Consider the following 21046-nt stretch of genomic DNA (forward strand, 5'->3'; position numbering starts at 1 on the left):
CAAAATATTGATTTCCCTGCATCACAGGCCTGGGCCCTTGGAACGGACCAATGTTTTTTTTCATTCTCTGCAAAGGCAAAACAAGGCGCTTTGTTCTGCAAATTTCCCCAGGAACTGGAGAAGGGGAGGGAGAATTTGCTGCTGAGTAACAGAGCTGCCATAAACAGGAGCAAAGAGCGGTTAATCTCCATTTGTTATTTTATATAAATACAAACCTACTCCCTCAGAAATTGCTAATGAGTGTGTGACAAGGGGCCTCTGAGCTCCAGTCTCTCCAGGTGGTGGAGGGAAAACTGATGGGACCTCTGGGCTCCTCAGGTGGGTTCTTAAAGCACTGGGAGGAGAATGGGGACTCCACAGCCTCACTCGTTCCTGGCACTGCAACTGAGCACCTCTCACAGGAAGGTGGCCTGGATTGCATTGTGTGGCCGGGATCGTGTCTTCTCAGTCACTCCCGCCAGCCTTCCAAGTCCTCCCCTGTCGCAAGCTCCTGAAGCCAGAGTGGAAGCTTCGAACCCGCCGCAATTGCCCGGCATACCTCCCTCTCCTAATGGGGTGCCCATGCCACCAGTTGCATCAACGGAGCCTTCAGCACCATGGACAGAGCTAGGAAGCGCAGGCGGTTTGCCTGGGTCCACTCAAGCATCGTCTTGACCCTCCGTACCTGGGGCACTAGCTGCCCAGGGCTGTCAAGGGCCGGCTAGCTCAGATGGCGCACGACGGAGACCGCCAGGAGCTGGGGCTCCGAATCTCCTCTCTCCGGGAAGTGAGTCACTGCAGGAGCCACTTCCAATTAGCGTGTTAATTAGGAGGAAAGACCTTCCTCCTGCACCCGCCACCCGGATACACACCAGTCCCCTGGCTTTCAGAGACTGCAGCTAAAGTTTCCTTTTCAGCTCCGGGAAGGCAAAGAGACTTGAACCTGCAGTTTCGGGTGAACCCCACAGAGGAAGAGGCCCACCCGCCGACCAGCCGAGAATGCAAGATTTTTGTGAGAGGCCCCGCAGGGGCCTGGCGGCTGTCCACAGACCTCCAGGTTGAAAGGGGCACCTAAGAGCCCCCTCAGTCAACCTGCTTCTGGACCTTACGCCACAGTTCCGAGAGGGGAGTTCTGCCCAGTCTAGCCTCTCAATCTTTCCGTTTAATTTTCGGTCTTTTTGGCTCTTGTTATGCTTAACAGCAAGCGTAACATCGGTAGTGTTACACCGAAGCGGGGAGATGGGTCTGGCGGGAACCGAGGGCCCTCTTGAAACGCCCCCCGTTCTTATTCGCCAGAAACTTTCCCTTCCGGTTGCCATGGAGAGAGACGGCCGCTGCCTCCCGTCGCCATAGCAACGTGCGGGTACCGCGGACAGCAGGAATGCGGGGCTCAGAAAGTCTTTTTGCAGTTCACATCGCCCCACAGTCTTGGGGTCTTCTGCCTTCGAAGCTGGGACAGGGGGCAAGTCTGACTAACTTCCCCGATTAGGAACCTTGGCCAAGGTCCTCCCACTCCTAGCAGGGTCATCCATCTTTCTAGAACAGGTTTCTCCATTTCGTTGCCACTTGTGTGGCATGTGGCAATTTACCCAGTGTTTTCACAAACACTGTCTTTATATCTCCCCGCAGCCCGTGAAGCACTCGTTTTCATTTGTACCCCTTTCACAGAGAGGAAAAATTGAGGTTCAGGGAGGCCCAAGGTCACACCAGGCCGTGAATGCGGAGCCGGATCCTAGGCTCTTTCCCAGGTATTGAACCCTCCAGAATGCGGGACAACTCGGTCCCTCCGCCTTGAACCGCCCGGACTCAGACCGGTCGCTGAGTGTAGAGGGGGCGGCCGTGAGGCGCCAGACTTGCCAGCTGCCGCGGGATGCCACGTGAGGGGCGGAGACCCTGCGGGGAAGTGATTAAAAGCCGAACGGAGCCGGAGGGGGCCGCTGCGGGGAGGGTCTTCTTGGGGCCGCCTTGCCCCGCCCCAGTCCGGCCGCGGCGCGGGTTCCGGCGGCTGCTTGAAGGGCTGCGGTGTCCGGGGCATGAGTGGGGTGCGGGGGACCCGGGAGCCTCGGTGCCAGGCGGCGCTCGCGGTCCTGGCCTCTCTGTGCCGGGCCCGGCCGCCCCCTCTCGGGCTGGACGTGGAGACTTGTCGGAGCTTCGAGCTAGAGCCCCCAGAGCGGAGTCCGAGCGCTGCCGACTCAGGTAACAGGAAAGCAGAGGCCCCTTCCCTTCCTGGAGTCTCGCCCTAGCTGTCCCTGCTCCTCAAAGCCCCAGCTTCGGGAACCCCGGAGCTTAGGTGGAGAACTCTAGCTCAGGATTCTGGATTCGGATCCAGCCCCAGCTAGTGCCCTGGCCATCGCTCGCAGGACATAGAGCCGCGAAGGGGATCCGGGAGGGAGAGAATACCCTCTGCTCAAGCCTGTGTGACTCTGCGGGGCCCCGCGGAAAGCCGGGCTCCCAGGATGCGGCTCCCCGAGGGGCCTCAGTTTCCCTTTTGCTCTCTCTGCTTGCCCCGCGGGCGATCTTCCCGGGGAGGGGGTCCGTGGAGCAAGCAGGAGACCAGGGACATGCCGGCTGAGGAAGTAACTCGTCTCTTCGGAGGCTGTCAAGGTCCCTGGGTGCGTCTGTCGGTCTGTCCCGTCAGTTTATCTGATCTCTCGGGGAACGCGGCCCCAGCCCCCTGGGTCTCTCAGGGAGAAACTTGGGTCTGCGCCTGGCACGAGGTCTTTGTGTCCGGGCGTCTCCGACTGCGAGTGGCTTTCTGCGTCTCCGCTGGGGGGCGGGGGGCGGGGTGGGGGAGGGTGTCTCGGCATCCTCCCCGCCGCACCCCCCGCTCCCCACCCCTATAACTCGCTCCCTCGGTCTCTCTCTGACTCACTCGGACTCGGGGCCGATGAGCGACGGAGCCGGTGTCTCTTGCCGACTTCGCCAAGCGGGCGCCTCCTGCCCGAACGGCGCGGACCCTGCGCCGGACGCAGTCCCAGGCGGCTGCCGAGCCCAGGAGGGAGCCCGAGCCGGGTCGAGCTCGCCGGGGCCGGTGAGTCCGGAGCGCGAGCCCCGCGGGGCCCGGGCCTGGCGCGCAACTGCGGCGTCTCCCGGGAGTCGCGACAGCGGGAATGGCGTGTCGCGCCCTGGCGGCGGGAACCGCGGGAGGGTGGGCGGCGCGGCGGCCGGCCCGCCGCGGGTATTTACCTGCCTCACCCGCGCCGCGCGGCCGCGCTCGCCCCCGGCAGCCGGGCTTCTTTGTCCGGATCCCGATGTCTGGAGGGTCCTGGGCGGGAGGGAGTAACGGGCGGCGGGGAGAGGCTGGGGGCAGTGTGAAACCCCGAGAGAGAATACGGAGTGGGGGTGGGGAGGTCCTGCAGGGACCCGGGCTCCGGGGTTCCTTAGGCTCCACAGACTCCACCCCTCCTTGTACCCCAACCCTGACCCCCGTGGCGCTGGGCCTAGAGGTTCGCTGGGGTCGCCCCGCGGCGGCGCATCATCCGCGCGGGAGAGCGAGGAGGGGGCCCGAGAGGCGGGAATTTTATCTCCACGCTCTTCTCCTGGGACCAGAAGCGGGGACTGGAGCCGCGGTTCTGGGAGGAGGTACAGGTGGGGTAAGCGCTCCAGAGGCCGTAGGTTCCAGGCCCTGTTTTCACTTGAGGTTAAAGGTCGGAGATGTAGCTAGGTCCTAGGTTAGGAACAGGGCTGCTGGGGAATAGGGGAGAGGGAGCGGAGTAGTGGGCCTGGGGGAGGCTTGTGAGCGTCAGGGGGCTGTGTCCAACCGTGGGGCGGGTGGAGCCCACTTCGGCTCTGTGTGGGTTGTAGGGGGCGCTGCTCCCCCCAACTCGGTCCTGGCAGTGTTTAATCAATGAGCTGATTACTGCAGCAGAAAGGACTGAGGTTAGATATGCAGAAGAACTTTTAGAGGGTGGTACGGTAGTGGAGGTTGATTCTTCTTGAAGAATCTCTGAACATATTAGGCCCAGTAAGTATTATCAGATTTTGGTTCTCAGGTGCCATCACCTCCTGCACTACCCAACTCCCTATGCCTGTCAGACACACAATTTTCCCCAAGTCAGGGAGTCTCTTCTTGCCTGCCTCTCCAGCTCCCTTCCCTTCTTTGCTCCAATGATCCTTCTCCAATGGGTTTCTTAATGCTTGCTCTGACCCCCTCAGACCCTAAAGGGGCTAATTCAAGGTGAGAACACACCTGTCGAGTTCTGGATGGAGACTGTTCCTCCTGTCTGTTCAGAGCAGAAATGCTAAGAGTGGGGGGCAGCTGGCATACATGTGTACACATCCTGATACAGGGAGGCATTGGTGTTCTGACTCCGGAGGGACACCCCATAGTCTGCAATGACAGGTACCTGGATGGCCAGGCTGGGGATGAGGGAAGGCTGAGGAGTAAGAGCCAGCAGGCCCAGATGAATCAGTATGCCTTCCCTGCAGGCTGCTTCAGAAAGCAAGGTTGAGTTCTCAGCCCTGGGGAACTTTAACTTTGGCTGCTGAGTCACAAGCCCTGGGGCCAAGCTGTGGGGGGAGGGGTCTGAAAGGGATGGGAGAGGCAGAAGAAGACCCTTGATCAGAGCAGGAAAAAGAAAAATGGTTAAGTGTGGCTTTGGGATCTTGCAGGCTTAGGTGTGCACGGAGTCTAGGGTGATGCTGTGGAATTTGGGATAAGGCCCTGAGGTATCCCACCTCCCAGGCATCCCAGAACAACTGCATTCCAGAACTGTCTGGGTCCAGATTCTCCATTCAGAGAAATACTGCATCTTTTCGTTTGCAGTTTCATGAAAAATGCAAGTGGTGAGAGTAGTCCCAGATCCCTTTGCCATTGAATGTTTTCCTCTGCCTTTCTACTCCTGTAAGTCTCCAGCTCATGCGATTTTAAGTAACACCCTGAGATTCAACAACTGAGATTCAGACTCTACTATCATTTTCAGGGACCCTCTTATATGCCAAGGTCTGTGATACGAATTGCACAAGAAATCTCAGTCAGACCCTGAACTGGAAACATCTGTACACTGCTATCTGAGCTAAAAGCAAGTCCCATCTTTTCTTTAAAAACTTTAAAGGTAAAGGGTCTGCTTTCCTTCTTACTATCCACCTGCCCTCACCCCCCCCACCCCACCCCACCCCAGGGATACTAGCAGGCAGTTCTTCACCTTTCTTTGTGTCCTTTGCCTTATGGAGGTGAATAAACTTTTTTTTCATAAGCCAAGTTGCAGAGTGTTAGGTGTGGATAGCTTCGGTTCTGATAGCATTCTCAAGGTAGTAAGAAGTACAGAGTTGTTCCAGAAAATGCAAGGATCTGTTGAGAGAGCCTGAGAGGCCCTGCCCCTCCCAGGTTGGCAGGCAGGAATGATTATTCTCTGGTGCACTTATGGCCATGAGATGTATGTGATGTTTGTTCACTTTTCCAATGACTCTGGAGATGTTCTGTGATTCAGCCACCTGGCTTTGAAGTTGGCCTTTTGCAGCACAGATAATATTTCTCATGCTTGTGATGCCAAATTAAATGCACAGCATTTCATCCAAGCACACAAAAAAGTTCTGTTTCTGTAACTGAGTCAGTCCCTCACTCCTTGATGGAAGGAAGGAATTCTGCAGATTTTGCCCTCTCTGGGGAAGAGTGCAATACAGAATCCTTTAGAACCCATGGTGATGATATTCAGACCATGGTGTGTCTTGGACTTTAAGATTCTAGAACCAGGATCAAGGATCTAGGAGTTGTAGAGCCCTTGGATTTACAGTTCTAGAAGTTACCTTCTCTCTGTGTGGGAACTTCAAGAGTGGGGATGGTAGATACAGAATGTTCCATCCTCCCAAGCTCTGCACAAAAGATATGTTCTTTTCTAACTGTTCTAGCATGACTGTGTCCTCCCTGTCCACAGAGTTGGGGCATGATGTGTGATGGAAAATAATGAGGACTAGGATTGAAGCGTGTGGATCAGGCCAGGTTTTTTTTTAGGTCTGTGTAGGGCTTCCCTGGTGACTCAGATGGTAAAGAGTCTGCCAGCAATGCGGGAGACCCAGGTTCAACCCCTGAGTCAGGAAGATCCCCTGGAGAGGGAAATGGCAACCCACTCCAGTATTCTTGCCTGAAGAATTCCAAGGACAGTGGAGCCTGGTGGGCTACAGTCCGTGGGGTTGCAAAGAGTCGAACACGACTGAGTGAGTAACACTTTCACTTTCCCAAAGAACTGTCTGGAGTGGGGTGGGGGGTGGGGGAACATAGGGTAAGAGAAAAGTCCTGACCCAGCTAAGTGGCACCCCTGCTAGTCCAACTTAGGAAAAGACGCCTAAAAACAGAAGGTGGAGAAAAAGAGGGGGGAATTTAAAAATAAAAACAGAAGGACACAGCCAGTTAGGAACTGGAAGCAGAGGGACTGAAAAGTGGAAGTGAGCAGTACATCCAGCTCTGGATTCTCCAGGTATATGATACTACCTTATCCCTCCCTTCTCTCTATGCGGGGGCTGAACTGTTTTTCTTGCTCCATGAGGACCAGGCAGACCTCTTTTATCACTGGTTACAGGTATAAACAGGGAGATGGAGGGGGAGGAAAAAGAATCCAACTTTCTGTCTGCCCCTCTCCGCATCATCCCAGCCTTGACTGCTCCATTCAGAGGGGCCACATGTCCTGACCACCAGGCAGAAAGGTACAGTTACCATCCACCAAAATAATAATACTAAAATAATCCCTAAATTAATGCCAATGCTCTGTTAGCTATTACACTCCATATTAGTCTCCGGTTTATCCCTGAATCCTCTAATGATGGTGGAAACAGGCCCCCAGTCACAAAGCTTTGGTGCGGCTGTAATTAGTGCAGCATTGTCTCTCCTCATCACAGCTTTTCCAAGAGCATTAATTCCTTCTCTGTTTGGACTCCACTAATTATCCCCATCGGTAGTTTAGCCTGGATCTCTGAAAGAAGGAAACGAAGCAAAGGCTTCCTGCTTCCCCTCCCCCTAACTCTGAATTTTAATTATACCAGGTTCTCCTAATAAATTTACAAGCAGAGCTTATTATTAATGGAAGATATCTGTGAGCCTCAGAACAAAATAGCCTTCATTGTCCCAATACACACACATACACACATTCTCTCTCTCTCTCAGGGATTTCTCAGGTACATTTCCAGATGGGACTTTTCCAGGGGCCATTGATTATTTGCCTGATGGCTATAGTTTCTGCATCTTCCAGGGAAGGAGAAAGAGACGGGGGATGAGGAGGCTGGCCCCCAGAATTCTGCCCAGGTTCAGAGGGTCAGGCCAAAAACCTGAAGATGCTCCCCACCCTCTCCTAATTATAGTGAAGAAATGCCTCCCCAGCTTCTCTGCCCAGACCTTGCCTCTGGACACTTCAGCTCTGCCTCCAGACCCCTCAGACCCTGGGCTTCGACATCAGAAAGTCTCCAGTTCAAATCCCAACTCTTCTGCTTAGGTACACTTTGTACAAGTCACTACCTTAACATCTCTCAACTCAGTTACTTTATCTTTGAGAAAGTGAAAGTGAACTCGCTCAGTTGTGTCCGACTCTTTGAGACTCCGTGGACCATAGCCCACCAGGCTCCTCTGTCCATAGGATTCTCCAGGCAAGAATGCTGGAGTGGGTTGCCATTTCCTTCTCCAGGGGATCTCCAGAGATCGAACCTGGGTCTCCCGCATTGCAGGCAGACACTTTACCCTCTGAGCCACCAGGGAAGCCCTGCTTTGAGAGGTGAATATTAATTTCTTAGGGAGGATGTAAAGATTAAGAGATCTTATAAGGGGCGCAGCACTTGCTATATAGAAATAAATAATAAATACTGTTACTAGGGCTTCCTTTGGAGAAGGCAGTGGCACCCCACTCCAGTACTCTTGCCTGGAAAATCCCATGGATGGAGGAGCCTGGTGGGCTGTGGTCCATGGGGTCACTAAGAGTTGGACACGACTGAGCGACTTCCTTTTCACTTTTCACTTTCATGAATTGGAGAAGGAAATGGCAAGCCACTCCAGTGTTCTTGCCTGGAGAATCCCGGGGACGGGGGAGCCCGGTGGGCTGCCGGCTATGGGGTCGCACAGAGTCGGACACGACTGAAGCGACTTAGCAGCAGCAGCAGGGCTTCCTTGTGGCCCAGGCAGTTAAGAATCTGCCCACAATGCGGGAAATGTAAGAGATGTGGGTTTGACCTTGGGTTGGGAAGATCCCCCGGAGAAGGGCATGGCAACCCACTCCAGTATTCTTGCCTAGAGAATCCCATGGGCAGAGGAGCCTAGTGGGCTACAGTAGTCTATGGGGTCACAAAGAGTCGGACACACCTGAGCAACTAACACTTTCATTACTAGTGTTTGTATTAATGGTTCTGACCAGACTCTTTTCCCTTCCTAGATTACACACTGCACCATCCAGGGTTTGGGGCCTCTGAGTTTCTTGCTGGCTGCTCCCTGAGTTGTGCGGGTCTGTGCCTCCAGCTGTGTTTGCCAGGAGCTCCTTCACTGAGGCAGCTTTCGCTCTGCAGAGCCTGACATTGCCCATTTCTGAGGGTCCATCAGCGTCCCCAGACCCTGCAGCCAGCTTTCTCTAGCTTTGAGGGGAGCAGAGGAAATGGTCCTTTCTTTTCACTTCTTCCCTCCAGTTTATCTTTTCAATTACAGTCTGTTAGCAAGAATGTCTGTTACTATTACAAAATGGATCTTCCTGACATGGAAGCCCATTAGAAAAATGGGAACAATAGCAAGCGATGAGAAAAGCTGATAAATCCTAACACTATGGGTGGAGAGAAGAGGAGGGAACACTGGAGTATCAGGGCTCTGTCTCTGGAGAAAGTGTCAGTGGGGAGAAAGAAATGCCTGGGTTGCTAATTAATATCCTACCATTTTCCAGAGAGAGAGGGAGGCCATGAGCCATCCCCCGCTGTCAGACAATCTCACTTAAGGTGACAGGCAGGTCCTGCCCTGATGGCCTTCAGGGAATCATCAGGAAAGAAGGGGCCTAATCATCATCACCAGGAAAGAAGGGTCTTAAAGTCTCTCACATGTTTGCCCCCTGGTCCCATGTCCCCCTTCCCTGCCTCAATGCCCAAGCTTTGGGTCCATTCTGTACCCAGTGAACTGTTCCCCACCACAAAGACAAAAACCAGGAAGAAATAACAGCAACTTACCTTTGGGAACTTTCACCACTTATTCGGCTTCCCCGATGGCTCAGTGGGCAAAGAATCCTCCTGGCAATGCAGGAGACACAGGAGGCACGGTTCAGTCCCTGGGTTGGGAAGATCCCCTGGAGGAGGAAATGCACCCCACTCCAGTATTCTTGCTTGGAAAATCCCATGGACAGAGGAGCCTGCTGGGAGCCTACAGTCCAAAGGATTGCAAATAGTCGGACTGACTGAGCAACTAAGCACACACCCCCCATGTATCCACCATTGTGCTCAAGACCTCACTTTATCTAATATTTACAGTGATTCTTTGACGTAAAAGAGGAGACCACTGTTTGGAGAAGTTAAGTAACTTGTTCAAGGTCACACAGTTGATGAGCGTGCTCTGAGGTCATTCTGGCACTGGTGCTCAGTGGAGATGTCTGCCTCGTGTCTCTGAGCACTTCCCCAGTCCAGGCTAGAACCCACGTGCCCTGCACAGCACCAGATCGCTGGATGTGTTTCTGAAGCCAAGTCCCATCGCTATCTGCTCTCCCAGAGGCTGCTGGGTAATTGGTCAATATGGTTCCCCAAACCAGGTGCCCATAAAATACGGGTCTCCTCTGATAACCTGATACTGAGTAATGGACTTCTTTTCCCCAGTTTCCAAGCAAACTTTGCAAAAGCATAGTACGTTCTGAATTGTACACTTTTCTTCAATGAATTTCTTCTTATTCCTTTGGAGCTTGCTTCTGTTCACCAGCTGGTTGGTGGCAGTAATGGCAAAACAACTGAACAATGAGTATTGACAGAAAAACTTGGAGATGTGAGATCTTTCATAAAGGATGTATTACATCTTGAGAAACAGGGAGATCTAGCTATAGTATATATGTATTATAATACATATCATAACATATAGAGACAGGATAGAATAACTGTATTATCTTAATATATATATATTATATAATAGAATAATTATATTATTGCCACTGGTAAAATTGTTCCTAGTTTGTAATGATAAAGTTAAAGCTATCTCTCTTATTAGTGTTCATGGTTTGCTTGTGTTCTTCCCACTAAACAAATTGTAAAATTAAAAGATGTTCAAAATCAGACTGGGCAGAACTAGATAATTCTAATAAAAATAGCAAAATATATATTATATGGCTTACTACATTCTAGGCACTGTCCTTTGCACTTTTGATACACTTGATCCCATTTAAATCTCACAGTGACCCTATCAGGTAGATACTATTACTCTACCCATTTTACAGATGATGAAACAGAGTCTGAGAGAGATTAAGAGTCACAGTTGATAACCAGTAGAGATGGACATTGAATGAGCCCAGTCTGACTCCAAGACAGTGTTTCTTTCTCTCCAGGCTGAAGGGGAAATAAAGAAGGAAAAGGAGAGGAAGAAAGAATAGAAATACAAACACTTAGGAAGTTCGTCCTCTTTTTCAAAGTGTAGGACTTTATCCCTTACCAGAGGCTTACCTCTCTTTCTTTTATTGGAGGATAATTGCTTTACAGTGCTGTGGTGGTCTCTGCCGTATGTGAACACGACTCAGTCATAATTATATATATACATTCCCTCCTTCTTTAGCCTCCCTCCCCACCCCTTGCCCCGCCCCAGGTCGTCACAGAGCGCCAGGCCAGGCTCCCTGCGTTGCACAGCGGCTTCCCGCTAGTAGTCTCCGCCACACATGACTGTGTATATGTCGGTGCTGCTGTCTCAATCTGTCCTACCCTCTCCTTCCCCCACTGTGTCCTTCTCCTCTCTTACCATGAACCCAGTGTATGGTAGAATATGAAGAGCGCTGGGTCAGAACTCAAAAGGTGGCTAAACTGCCCATCAAAATGCTATCTGCCTCACAGGGTTGAGGTTCAAACAAGACTCGAGTGGGGAAATGGCTTTGAAGGCTGTGTATGCACCTGCAGTTTACCAGAGGCAATGCATCCTGGTGGGCTGGTCCCAGCAGGCCCGGGGTAGGAAGACAAGTGTCTTAGGTCACCTGGGCCTTGGGACAGCCCTTTGTGACACATTTTCAGCCAGGCTCTGCGGGCAGGCTGAATTCCAGGCCACATGCAGTGATTTTAAACGAGCTAAATCCTCTGCAGTCATACCCACTGTGGCCTAATTCTGGCCTTACCAGCCTTGCTCACCACCTTGTTCCCCTGTGGTGTGAACCCACTCAGCATTGGGACCTAATTCTCTTTGCGTGGCCCGCCTGTGAGGTATCCTGGAAGAAGAGTCTCCAGGCAGAGGAAGGGCCTCCTGGCCTTACATAACCAGTATTGAGCACCGGGTGCCAATTCCCAATAATCTCACAGCGCTGAGGGAACAACAGCTAGGGGTCATGTGGAGACACATTCCAAATAGCAACCATGCTGAGGAAAAATTGATTCCTCCACCTCTCTTTTCATTTATGAATTCAGTTTTGTTTTTTTTTTTGTCAGACTGAACATTTAAATACACTCTCTGCTCTCTGGATTCGCCCCATTTCTCCCCCTTTCTCATTAAAATTCTAATTATTACCAGAGCAAGAAAGATGTATGATCAAAGGAAAGCAAAACCCTAGAAATACCTTTTGTTTTAAGGTGACTCATATTGCAGAGAATGCACTTGGAACTGCTGTAACAAAGAACAGATGTGGAGGGCTCAGAGATGGCCAGATAACTTTTAAATACACACACACACACACGCACACACACACACACACACACACACACACATATCTGTGGTATATACTTAGCTATATCTGTGGTAGCATTCCTGTGAACCCCAGGGGTATCAGGGCTTAAGGAAACAGTCTCTAAACTATTTAGATCATGAAATCATACCAGCAAAATTTATTTTTGTTTAATACTTCCAACATGTGTTTATTTGCTCCCATGTTCTATACACATGTACAAAAGGGGTATTATAAAGCTGACTCTCCAAACACTTAGCAGTTGTGTGACCCTCGGCAATCTATTTAACCTTCTGTGCCTTAGTTTCCTCATCTGCAAAAGGAGGATAATAATCTTCACCTATTTCACTGGAGAGTCTTAAATGAGTGAATACATAAAAAGCACTTTGTGCCTTGGACATTTTAATGTTCATAACTTGACTAAATTCAATAACAAAATTCATTACTATCAATTTGTATATTATAATTCTGATTTTTTTAATTTTTCAGATAATGAATAAGTATTCAAGAAATCTGATATTTTTTTCTCTTACACTCCCAGGATGCATGCACACCGTAATTGGAGACCTTTAGTCTAGAAGTTCACTTAGAATCAGTTTGGCCCCTAGCAGTCTCTGGTGGGCTAACCTCAGCTCCTATGCTGGGGAAAGGCTCGCAGGTCTCTGTGCAGGGGCCTGGGGGCTGGAGAAGGTGGCAAAAGGCATGAGGGGCCTATGTTCTTATTCCTTAGTCCTGAAGGTGATAGCCGATCAAGGCCAATACCCTACAGCCAGGGAGTCGGGAGGCAGTGCTACCTCCCCAGACAGGATGACTGATGTTTTGGCCTCTTCCTCAGGTCCCTCTGGAAGGACGAGAGCTTTCTCTGGGGCCTCTGCTGTGAGAGTTCTCTTGATCCCCCGAAGAGGGACCAAGCATCTCCCAGCCTCGTTTAGTACCAGGAATATGGCAAGTGCTCAGTAAATATTGGTTGAGCGATAATGACAGCTGTTTTATTTGACATTGATCGACTGATTCATTCATTCATTCTCATGTGTCAATTTCTATGCTGAGCCCTGAGTCAGACAAATAAGAAATAACACAGGGTTATTACAGTTTAATCCAGGACAAACAGTCTGAGACAGTGGAATGAGCCCCAGGCTGGGTGGGCAGTAGACATCTGGACCCTGGTCTAGGCTCTGTGATCTCTGACCGCAGCCAAGTCCCTCATCTGGAACACTGCTCTCACCTGCAAAAAGCACAGCCTGACCTTGGTACTTGTAGGGTCATTCCTCACCTTAAATCCCAAAATTCTTAAGGCTTGGGACAGGATAATTCAGAGGCTGCAAGCTCATAGGCCTGCAGTGGCAGGCAAGTAATAGGGACAGGAGCTGGTGAGCACACAGCCTTCCGAAGGGCATCGCCAGTTCTCAGTATGTGGGAGCACAGGTCCAGTTACCAAGTCCTCAGGCTGTTTCCAGAGAAGCCAGGAATCTGGTGTGATGATGACAATGGTGATGATGGAACTGCTTGATTTTTCAGTCATATGCAAGCCAAATAAGCCTTCTCTTCTGGCTTGTCTACAAGTGACCTTTGTGCAAACCCATTGGTTCAAGGCTTCCTGATGTCTCAGAGTAAGAAGAGGCCTTGAGCTCAAAGGTTCATTCCTAAAGGTGGGGTGAGGGTGGGGGTGTGCTTAGTAACTTCTCCCAGAGAGAGGTAGCCTTCACAACTCTCCTAGGGTAATGGACATCCTACTTGGGGCACAGGGTGGGAGAGTGAGTGCCTGCCTCTGAATCAATCATGACTTTCAAAAATACCAGTGTTACAGCAGAGCTCTCACATAGCCACAGGAATGTGGGCAAAGGACAGCTATCGGAACTGTTTGTATTTAGCTCTGAAGTAAACTATGTGATCAGATTCCAGCTTGGTGTGGTGTGTGCGGGCTCAGTCATGCCCAACTCTGTGCAACCCTATGGACTGTTGCCCTTCAGGCTCCTCTGTCCATGGAATTTTCCAAGCAAGAACACCGGAAAGGGTTGCCATTTCCTTCTCCAGGGAGATTCCAACTTCATACAAGTGTTTGTTGAGCCTACTATGTGCACACTTCTGGGAATACAGAAGCAGCATTGGACCTGATTCCCACCCTCAAGGAGATTATGCTTGATCTCGTTCTCTTCAAGTCAACCTACTCACTATATATTAGCTCCTGCTGTGGGCTTGGCGGGCTTGGGGTGAGTGAAGAGAATGAAGTATCTCAGCCTGGGTCCCCTGATGCCTCACAACCTGTGCAGGAAGAGAGCTGTCTGCAAAAAACTACTCTGCTATAAGTCTGGCCGTAGTAACAGTTCTAATAGAAATTCAAACCGCATCCAAATGTGAACGCTTCACGAATTTGCACATTTGCTTAGGCTGCTATTTAAATTACTTTCCCTTCCCCGGGCACACGCCAACAGGGAGTCGGGGAGGCAGCCCAGGTGCTCCCCAAGCTGGCGGTGGGGGGAGGGGCGAAGCTGGAGAAATCAGCCTGAGGTGAACACGAGGCTGCGGTATTTCACAAGTTGGATGTGGAGCCCTGACCCTACAACCATCCCTCCTCTGCCTGGGCAGCCTTCTCATGACCACTCTTTTCTCTTCTTCCGTCTCTGTCCCTTGTGTGTGGCCCCTCTTTGAAAACCCTTCCCGGCTTCTCCCCACCTCTGTCTGTCTCTGTGCCTCCCTGCCTGGCTGAGGGCAGGCACCTCTGTCAGCCTCCTCGCAGTGGTAGTTATTGTGTGTGGCGTGGCCCTGGTGGCAGTTTTTCTCTTTCTCTTTTGGAAGCTGTGCTGGATGCCCTGGAGGAACAAGGAGGCCTCCAGCCCCTCCTCTGCTAACCCCTCCCCGGAGGCCCTCCAGAGCCCCAGCTCCAGAGGCAACATGGCGGACAAGCTCAAGGACCCCCACACCCTGGGCTTCCTAGAGGCGGCTGTGAAGATCAGCCACACGTCCCCAGATATCCCCGCCGAGGTGCAGATGTCCGTCAAAGAGCACATCAAGCGTCACACACGGCTGCAGCGACAGACCACAGAGCCAGCATCGTCCACCAGGTGAGGGGTGGACCCCTCCCTTCCTTACCTCCACATTCCTGAATCCAATACATGAATGAGATTCCAGCCTGTGAGGATCAGAGACCGGAAATAGTCATATGCTTATTCTGGTTGGAGAATATGTCAGATGATGTCTTCCGTGGTGGGTGATCGGCTCGGAGGTGGGCACCAGGAGTGACTTCAGCAGAGGGGAACCTTGGAGCTGGGGTGCTGTGCAGGTGGTCAACCCTGAGATGTGCATGGGTGGGAGGTGTTGGCTTGTCCAGAGGGAAAGGAATATGCAAAGGTGCAGAGGCATAAAAGTTAATGACGTGTCTATGTCCACACCGCCTCTGAGATGGAGTCTGCAGTGTGTGGGAGAGAAGTAAGAGATTCCTAACATTTTGAGAAGGAGAATAGCCTTTGACAGAGTTCCCTGCCTTACAGAAATTGTATACAACATTCTTTACCTGAACAAACAAAATGACAAAAAAACAACCACCATGTAATGACAAAAACCTACTCTAAATTCAGAAACGTTTAAAAGATGTGGAACATGCGTGCATAAGGCATTGTATTTATTAAAAATTTGGGGCTCTTATGGATTCCTGGGTCCAGGATCCCAGCGGACTGGCCAAAGGGAAGCAGGTCTGGTCTTCAGATTGAAAGCCAGAAATGGTGCAAGTGCTGGGTCACATTTATGGGGTTTGTTTTTTGACATCAGGCAAATTGCTCATTTTCCTAAGCCTCAGTTTTCCCAACTGTAAAATAGGGCTAATGACGCTCATAAGGTTGCTGTGAGGGGCCAGTGTAAGAATCCATGAGAAAATAAGAGCTTATTATATACCTGGCTCTGTTCTAAGCACTTTGTGTGCATTCATTTCACCCCACAGCAATCCTATGCAATTGCTACTTCTATTTTTTCATATCTTATAGTACAGAGAGATTAAATAATGTGTCCCAGTTCATGTAGCTAGAAAGTGGCAGAGGGAAAGGGGGTGATGATCAGGTAGTGGTGAAGGAGTGCTGTATGGAGGGTGGGAAAGGATGGTCCTTCTAAATAGGGGAGCTTTTTAAATAGGTGACCCAGAGTCACGTCTACCAGGAAGGAAACCTAGAAAGTCAGAAGCAGAAAAGCAGGGGAAAAGATCACAATGGCTAACGTTTACTAAAGCTTGTTATATACCAGGCCCCATTCCAACTACTTTACGTGGGTTAAGACATGTGCGGCAGAGGTAAAGGGGGTCAAAGCAGGAAGTAAAATTGGCCTCACACGGGGTAGGATGAGCCGGGGTCCTGAGCCATGTCGGCCTGCACCCCGTTCTCCCGTCCCCCGACCTCACTCTCTCACCCCTCCGCCCCTCCTCCAGGCACACATCCTTCAAGCGCCACCTGCCGCGGCAGATGCACGTGTCCAGCGTGGACTACGGCAACGAGCTGCCCCCAGCGGCGGAGCAGCCCACCAGCATCGGCCGCATCAAGCCCGAACTCTATAAGCAGAAGTCGGTGGATGGGGACGAGGCCAAATCCGAGGCCAAGAGCTGCGGGAAGATCAACTTCAGCCTGCGCTACGACTACGAGAACGAGACCCTGATTGTGCGCATCCTGAAGGCCTTCGACCTCCCAGCCAAGGACTTCTGCGGCAGCTCCGACCCTTACGTCAAGATCTACCTCCTGCCCGATCGCAAGTGCAAGCTGCAGACCCGGGTGCACCGCAAAACCCTGAACCCCACCTTCGACGAGAACTTCCACTTCCCGGTGCCCTACGAGGACCTGGCCGACCGCAAGCTGCATCTCAGCGTCTTCGACTTTGACCGCTTCTCCCGCCACGACATGATCGGGGAGGTGATCCTGGACAACCTCTTTGAGGCCTCCGACCTGTCCCGGGAAACCTCCATCTGGAAGGACATCCAGTACGCCACGAGTGTGAGTACCACCGGCCCCGGGGGCCTCTTGAGGGTTTATAGTTCTGGATTTGAGTGGATGTGACCGGGAACCCGCGAACCCCTAGAGACAAATGGGCCTCTGCCCTTCAGGATGTGAAAGGGGAGCCCAACTCATAGCCCAGCCCACCCCAGGGGAAATCCTTGCACCGGGCCCCAGATTAGGGGGTGGGCGGGGAGGGAGGGTGACAGCAGAGCTCTCAAGTTGTTGGGAAGGGAAGGAAAGGGAATTTGTATCTATTGCTTCTGATGAATCTTCTGTAGTGGTTGCCTCTACCTGCTAGACCTCAGGACTACCACCTATAATATATGTCTTTAATCACGGGTGAGGATGGGGCCAGGCCTATAGACTGACTCAGACAGCAGCATATGCCAAGGGCTTTGATGTGTAGTAGAAGCCTGGCATAGGCGATCAAGGACAGGCTATATTAATCAGGATAAACCAGGTTATGCCGCAGCAACGAATAATCCTAGGATTTGGTAGCTTAAAGCAGCCAAGATTTAGTTCTCGTTCATGTTATGTGTGCTTTGCAGCTTGACCAGGGTTCCATTCTACCTTGTCACCAAGTTTGCAGAGGCTCCGTTTTGACCCTGTGTTCTTAGTTACCACCTCAGGAAGGAGGGGATGTGGCAAATTGTGCACTATTTCTTAAAGCTTCCATGCTGAAATGACAAATGTCACTTCCACTCACCTTTCATTAGCCAAAGCAAGACACATGTGACTCCTAATATTAAGGGGACAGGGCAAAGCAATCCTACCACATGTCCAGAAGAGGGACTGGAAGTACTTAACAACCAGAACTAGAAATTGTCATGTAGCAGAGCCCTTGCTCTCAGGCCCTGCCTGCCTGCCTGTGCCATCTGGAAGGTGGTAGGGGAGGAGGCCAGCCTGGAAGGAGACCTGGCTAATTCACACACTACAGAGCCAGATGCTGGGCTCTTCATGATCAATTAGAATTAACCAGGAAGGTTTCAAGGTGCACAAGGAAAGGGTTATGTATTGGTGTACAAGGAAAGGATTATTAAAGAAGCAATGGGAGCTGAATACGGTTAACCCGGGGAGACTTCTTGGAGGAGAAAGTCAAGCACTATTTTGAAAATGAGTAGGGCTTGAGCTGGCTTTTTAAGAGGGGGGCAGGTTTGGCACAGAGAATTAAGAGGGCATCTCCAAAACCCTTAGGTCCAGTGTAGACAGTGTTCTCCAGGGCCCTGGGTGGCTGTTGAAGAAGCTGTGTAATTGCATCCTGCAGACGTAGGTGTGGGATGTACCTCTCTCTAAGTTCGGCCAGGCAACTGAGAGCCCTGAAGGGGTGTTGCCACCAAATGCCAATGGCCTTGTTTCTGGTGTCTTGAACCCCAAGTGGTTGAGTGTCCCCTGGGATATTTCTTTCACTATTTCTCTGGGTTCAGACTCTCCCTGTGGACAATCAATGCTCAATATCTATGTATTGAATTTCTAAGGAGAGAGGCTGGGAAAATCAACCCCACTCTGGTGGGAAAAGGGATTGATTTGTTCAAGGAGAGAGAGCTTGGTGGGCCCTGTTTCTGCTCCGGGAAGGTCTATCCCATTCTCCTAGCTGGTGCTAACTTTGGTCCAGTTTGATGTCCCAGCGTCTCCCCTACTTTTGCTTTCCTGAAATGTCATCCCCAAGAACAGAGAACAGCACAGGCAGGGGGGCTTGCAGACGGGGCAGGCAGATGGGGCCGGCTGGAACAGCAGCTGTGCACCAGCCCCAAGCTCAGCAGCTCTGCTCTATCAATCACTGTGAAGTTTACATCTGGTACAGCTCTTCCCTTGTGGTCTCAAATGGCAACAGCTTCATTATGGTGACTGTACAGGTAGTGAAGAGCGGCTTAGTCCTCCCCATACTGAGGCTGAGGCCCGGGGCTCAGAGAGAGAGAGGGGTGGGGGCCAGGGGCTGTGAGGAGCAGGACTCAACTCAGTCCTCTGAGGAGCTTCCCTTCTCCTCCCCAGAGACCTCCCTTTCCTGTGACTTTAGCTCCAGGCACAATGGAGGCCCTCATCCTGGAGCAGGCAGTCTGTGCTCAGGGACGCCCCTCACCTGAATGCTAACTTCCTAGAATTCCGTGGCTGTCCCTCCCCTTGTCCCACACCTCTTCCCCACCCCAGCTTGAGAAAAAGCACAGACCCTCACCATCCTCATCACCCCAGTCAGTACCATTATAGTCCTCCTCCATCTTCTCTTAAGCAGGACCCTGTGCAAAGCACTGGGGAGCAAGGGGGGTCTGGGATAGAAGACAGCCTCTTTGACCCAATGCAGAACTTGAATTATAGAGACAAGAAATGTTCATGCAGTAGCTAGTGATGCAAAGTAGCAAATAATGTGTGAGGTTGTAAGATCTGAGAATTAGGACAGTCAGGGACAGTTTCTTGGGTGAAAGAGAATTTAGCTGTGTGGGGAGGGCTTGGTATATATAACTTGATATGCAAAGAGGAAGGGGAAGCATTCTAGCCAAGGACAAGAGGAGTCTGGGACCAGGAGTTTCGAAGCTGAAGGTGGGGTGACTTGCTCATACACCCATCTTGCTCACAGTCTGTGGGATAAATGTTCTGTCTGGTGAGGCCACCAGGGCCCTCCTCTCTGCAGCTTCTCAGCAGGCTGGCTCTCAGGGGCGGTCTCTTTATCCTCGGGGGATGAGGATTCAGGCAAAGGAAGGGAAAAGGAAATAAAGGGCTGGTGCTTTGGCTTGAGCTGACTCTAAAATTGTAATTACACTGAGGCCAGAGAGGCCCAAGTCGCAGTGACGGGGAATGATTGAGCACTCCGTGTATGTGAAATCCTGCAGCCAGCGCCATGAGGGCCGGTATGGATGAGCCCAGTCGGCTCCCATCTCTCCCACGTGCCAGATTCCTGCTGGATTCCGTTCCTAGAATTGCATTTTGGCCTCCAGCTCCTCTAACCTGCAGGGTGGTCCCTGAACATGCCCAGAATTTCTGCCTCTTGCCTTTGCTCCCAAGGTTCCCTCTGGCAGCCAGGCCTTTCCCCTACTTCGCTGACCCAAACCAACCCACCTTTGAAAGCTTCCCCCAAAGTCCTTCCACTCTCAGAGAAGTCACTCCTGGATTTATTCTCTGGGTCCCTCAGTTATACACCGAATCATATTCTGTCTTGCAAAGTTCTCCCAGTGGCTTAGGAATGGTTTGTGTCCCACATTTGACTTTTTTTATTTTCCCTCAGGGCTGAGCGTGTCATTTTATGCAAACATAAGATCTCAGCACCTTCTTGCTGAGTGACCGATGGCTTAGTTAATTCAAATAAAACTACATACTGGTGCACAGGGAAAGGATTATTAAAGAAGCAGTGCAGTTAACCTGGGAATCCTTCCTGGAGGAGAAAGTCAAGTAGTATTTTGAAAATGAGCAGAGCTAGGCATGGCTCTGCATTCCTTCAGAGTAACGGTTCAGGTAGATGGCTGATGTCTGGAGTAGCAAAGAAATGAACCAGTCGGATCAGGTGGTCTGGACTGAAGTGGAGGGTCAGTGACTCAGAGTCTGGTAGAAGGAGAGGCCCTGTGAGAAGCGGGCTGGGGAGGCTGCTCTGAGGTCACACCAGTCAATGAATGCTGTCTGCTTGTTGCTCCTCACACGCGGACGGAAGGATCGGGTGCAGCCCTGGCAGGTGGAACCAGACCTGCCCCGGGACCAAACCCTGCTTAAGGTGGTTTAGAGTAGCAAAGCCTGGAGCATTTGTGTTGTTTCCTTATGAGCACTGAACGTGGAGCTTGAAAGCTAGTGAAGGGAAGGTATGCATCCAATTAGGCGAGCTTTTTTCATCGCAAACCCTTAAAGCCCAAGGAACACTGGCCTCAGCATCCCCCGGTTGTTCTGGACGAAGCTTAGGCTGTAACAGAGCTACCCCGCTCCCCCAACTGGAGGATGAGGAGCAGGCACAGCAGACGTGTTGGGCCCATCGGAGCCCTCTATTGTTCCCCGGAATCAAGACACTCAGGCTGCCACTGAGGCTTCCCCCTCTCGCTGGCTTGACTAAGGTCCCCTGGAGGTCTCCTGGGAGTTCCCTGCGGTTTGCCATTTTTCTCTCCACCCAGAACATCCACTGGCTGAGATCATTCTGCTCTTCCCTTCCCCCACCTTCAGCCCCCAGTCTCATTATTTCTATATAAAGCTGTAGATTTATCATTATAATAGAGCTGCCGTCACCAAGGTTTGCTAACGTCTCTGTAATCTTGTAGTTATTGCTACAGAGGCCTCAGACCCCAGCGCACACAACTGTTCCTGTCCCCATTCCTGCTCCTTCATGGAGGCTGTAATTGGGGCCAT

General features: G+C 51.4%; 1 protein-coding gene across 2 annotated transcripts in view; it reads left to right on the forward strand.

Annotated features, from left to right (window-relative positions):
• Positions 1-2012: 2012 nt before the first annotated feature.
• Positions 2013-21046, forward strand: part of SYT6 (synaptotagmin 6) — a 66799-nt gene continuing 47765 nt past the window's right edge. Inside the window, exons 1-3 of one of the 2 annotated variants that reach the window (XM_040230989.1) lie at positions 2013-2175; positions 14476-14824; positions 16174-16729. In XM_040230989.1, the coding sequence (XP_040086923.1) occupies positions 2013-2175; positions 14476-14824; positions 16174-16729 (1068 nt within the window). Of the gene's footprint in view, positions 2176-14218; positions 14825-16173; positions 16730-21046 lie in introns of those variants that run through there. The other variant, XR_005719374.1, reaches the window with a different exon arrangement.

Source organism: Oryx dammah, unplaced genomic scaffold (assembly GCF_014754425.2).
Source record: "Oryx dammah isolate SB20612 unplaced genomic scaffold, SCBI_Odam_1.1 HiC_scaffold_28, whole genome shotgun sequence".
Taxonomy (NCBI): domain Eukaryota; kingdom Metazoa; phylum Chordata; class Mammalia; order Artiodactyla; family Bovidae; genus Oryx; species Oryx dammah.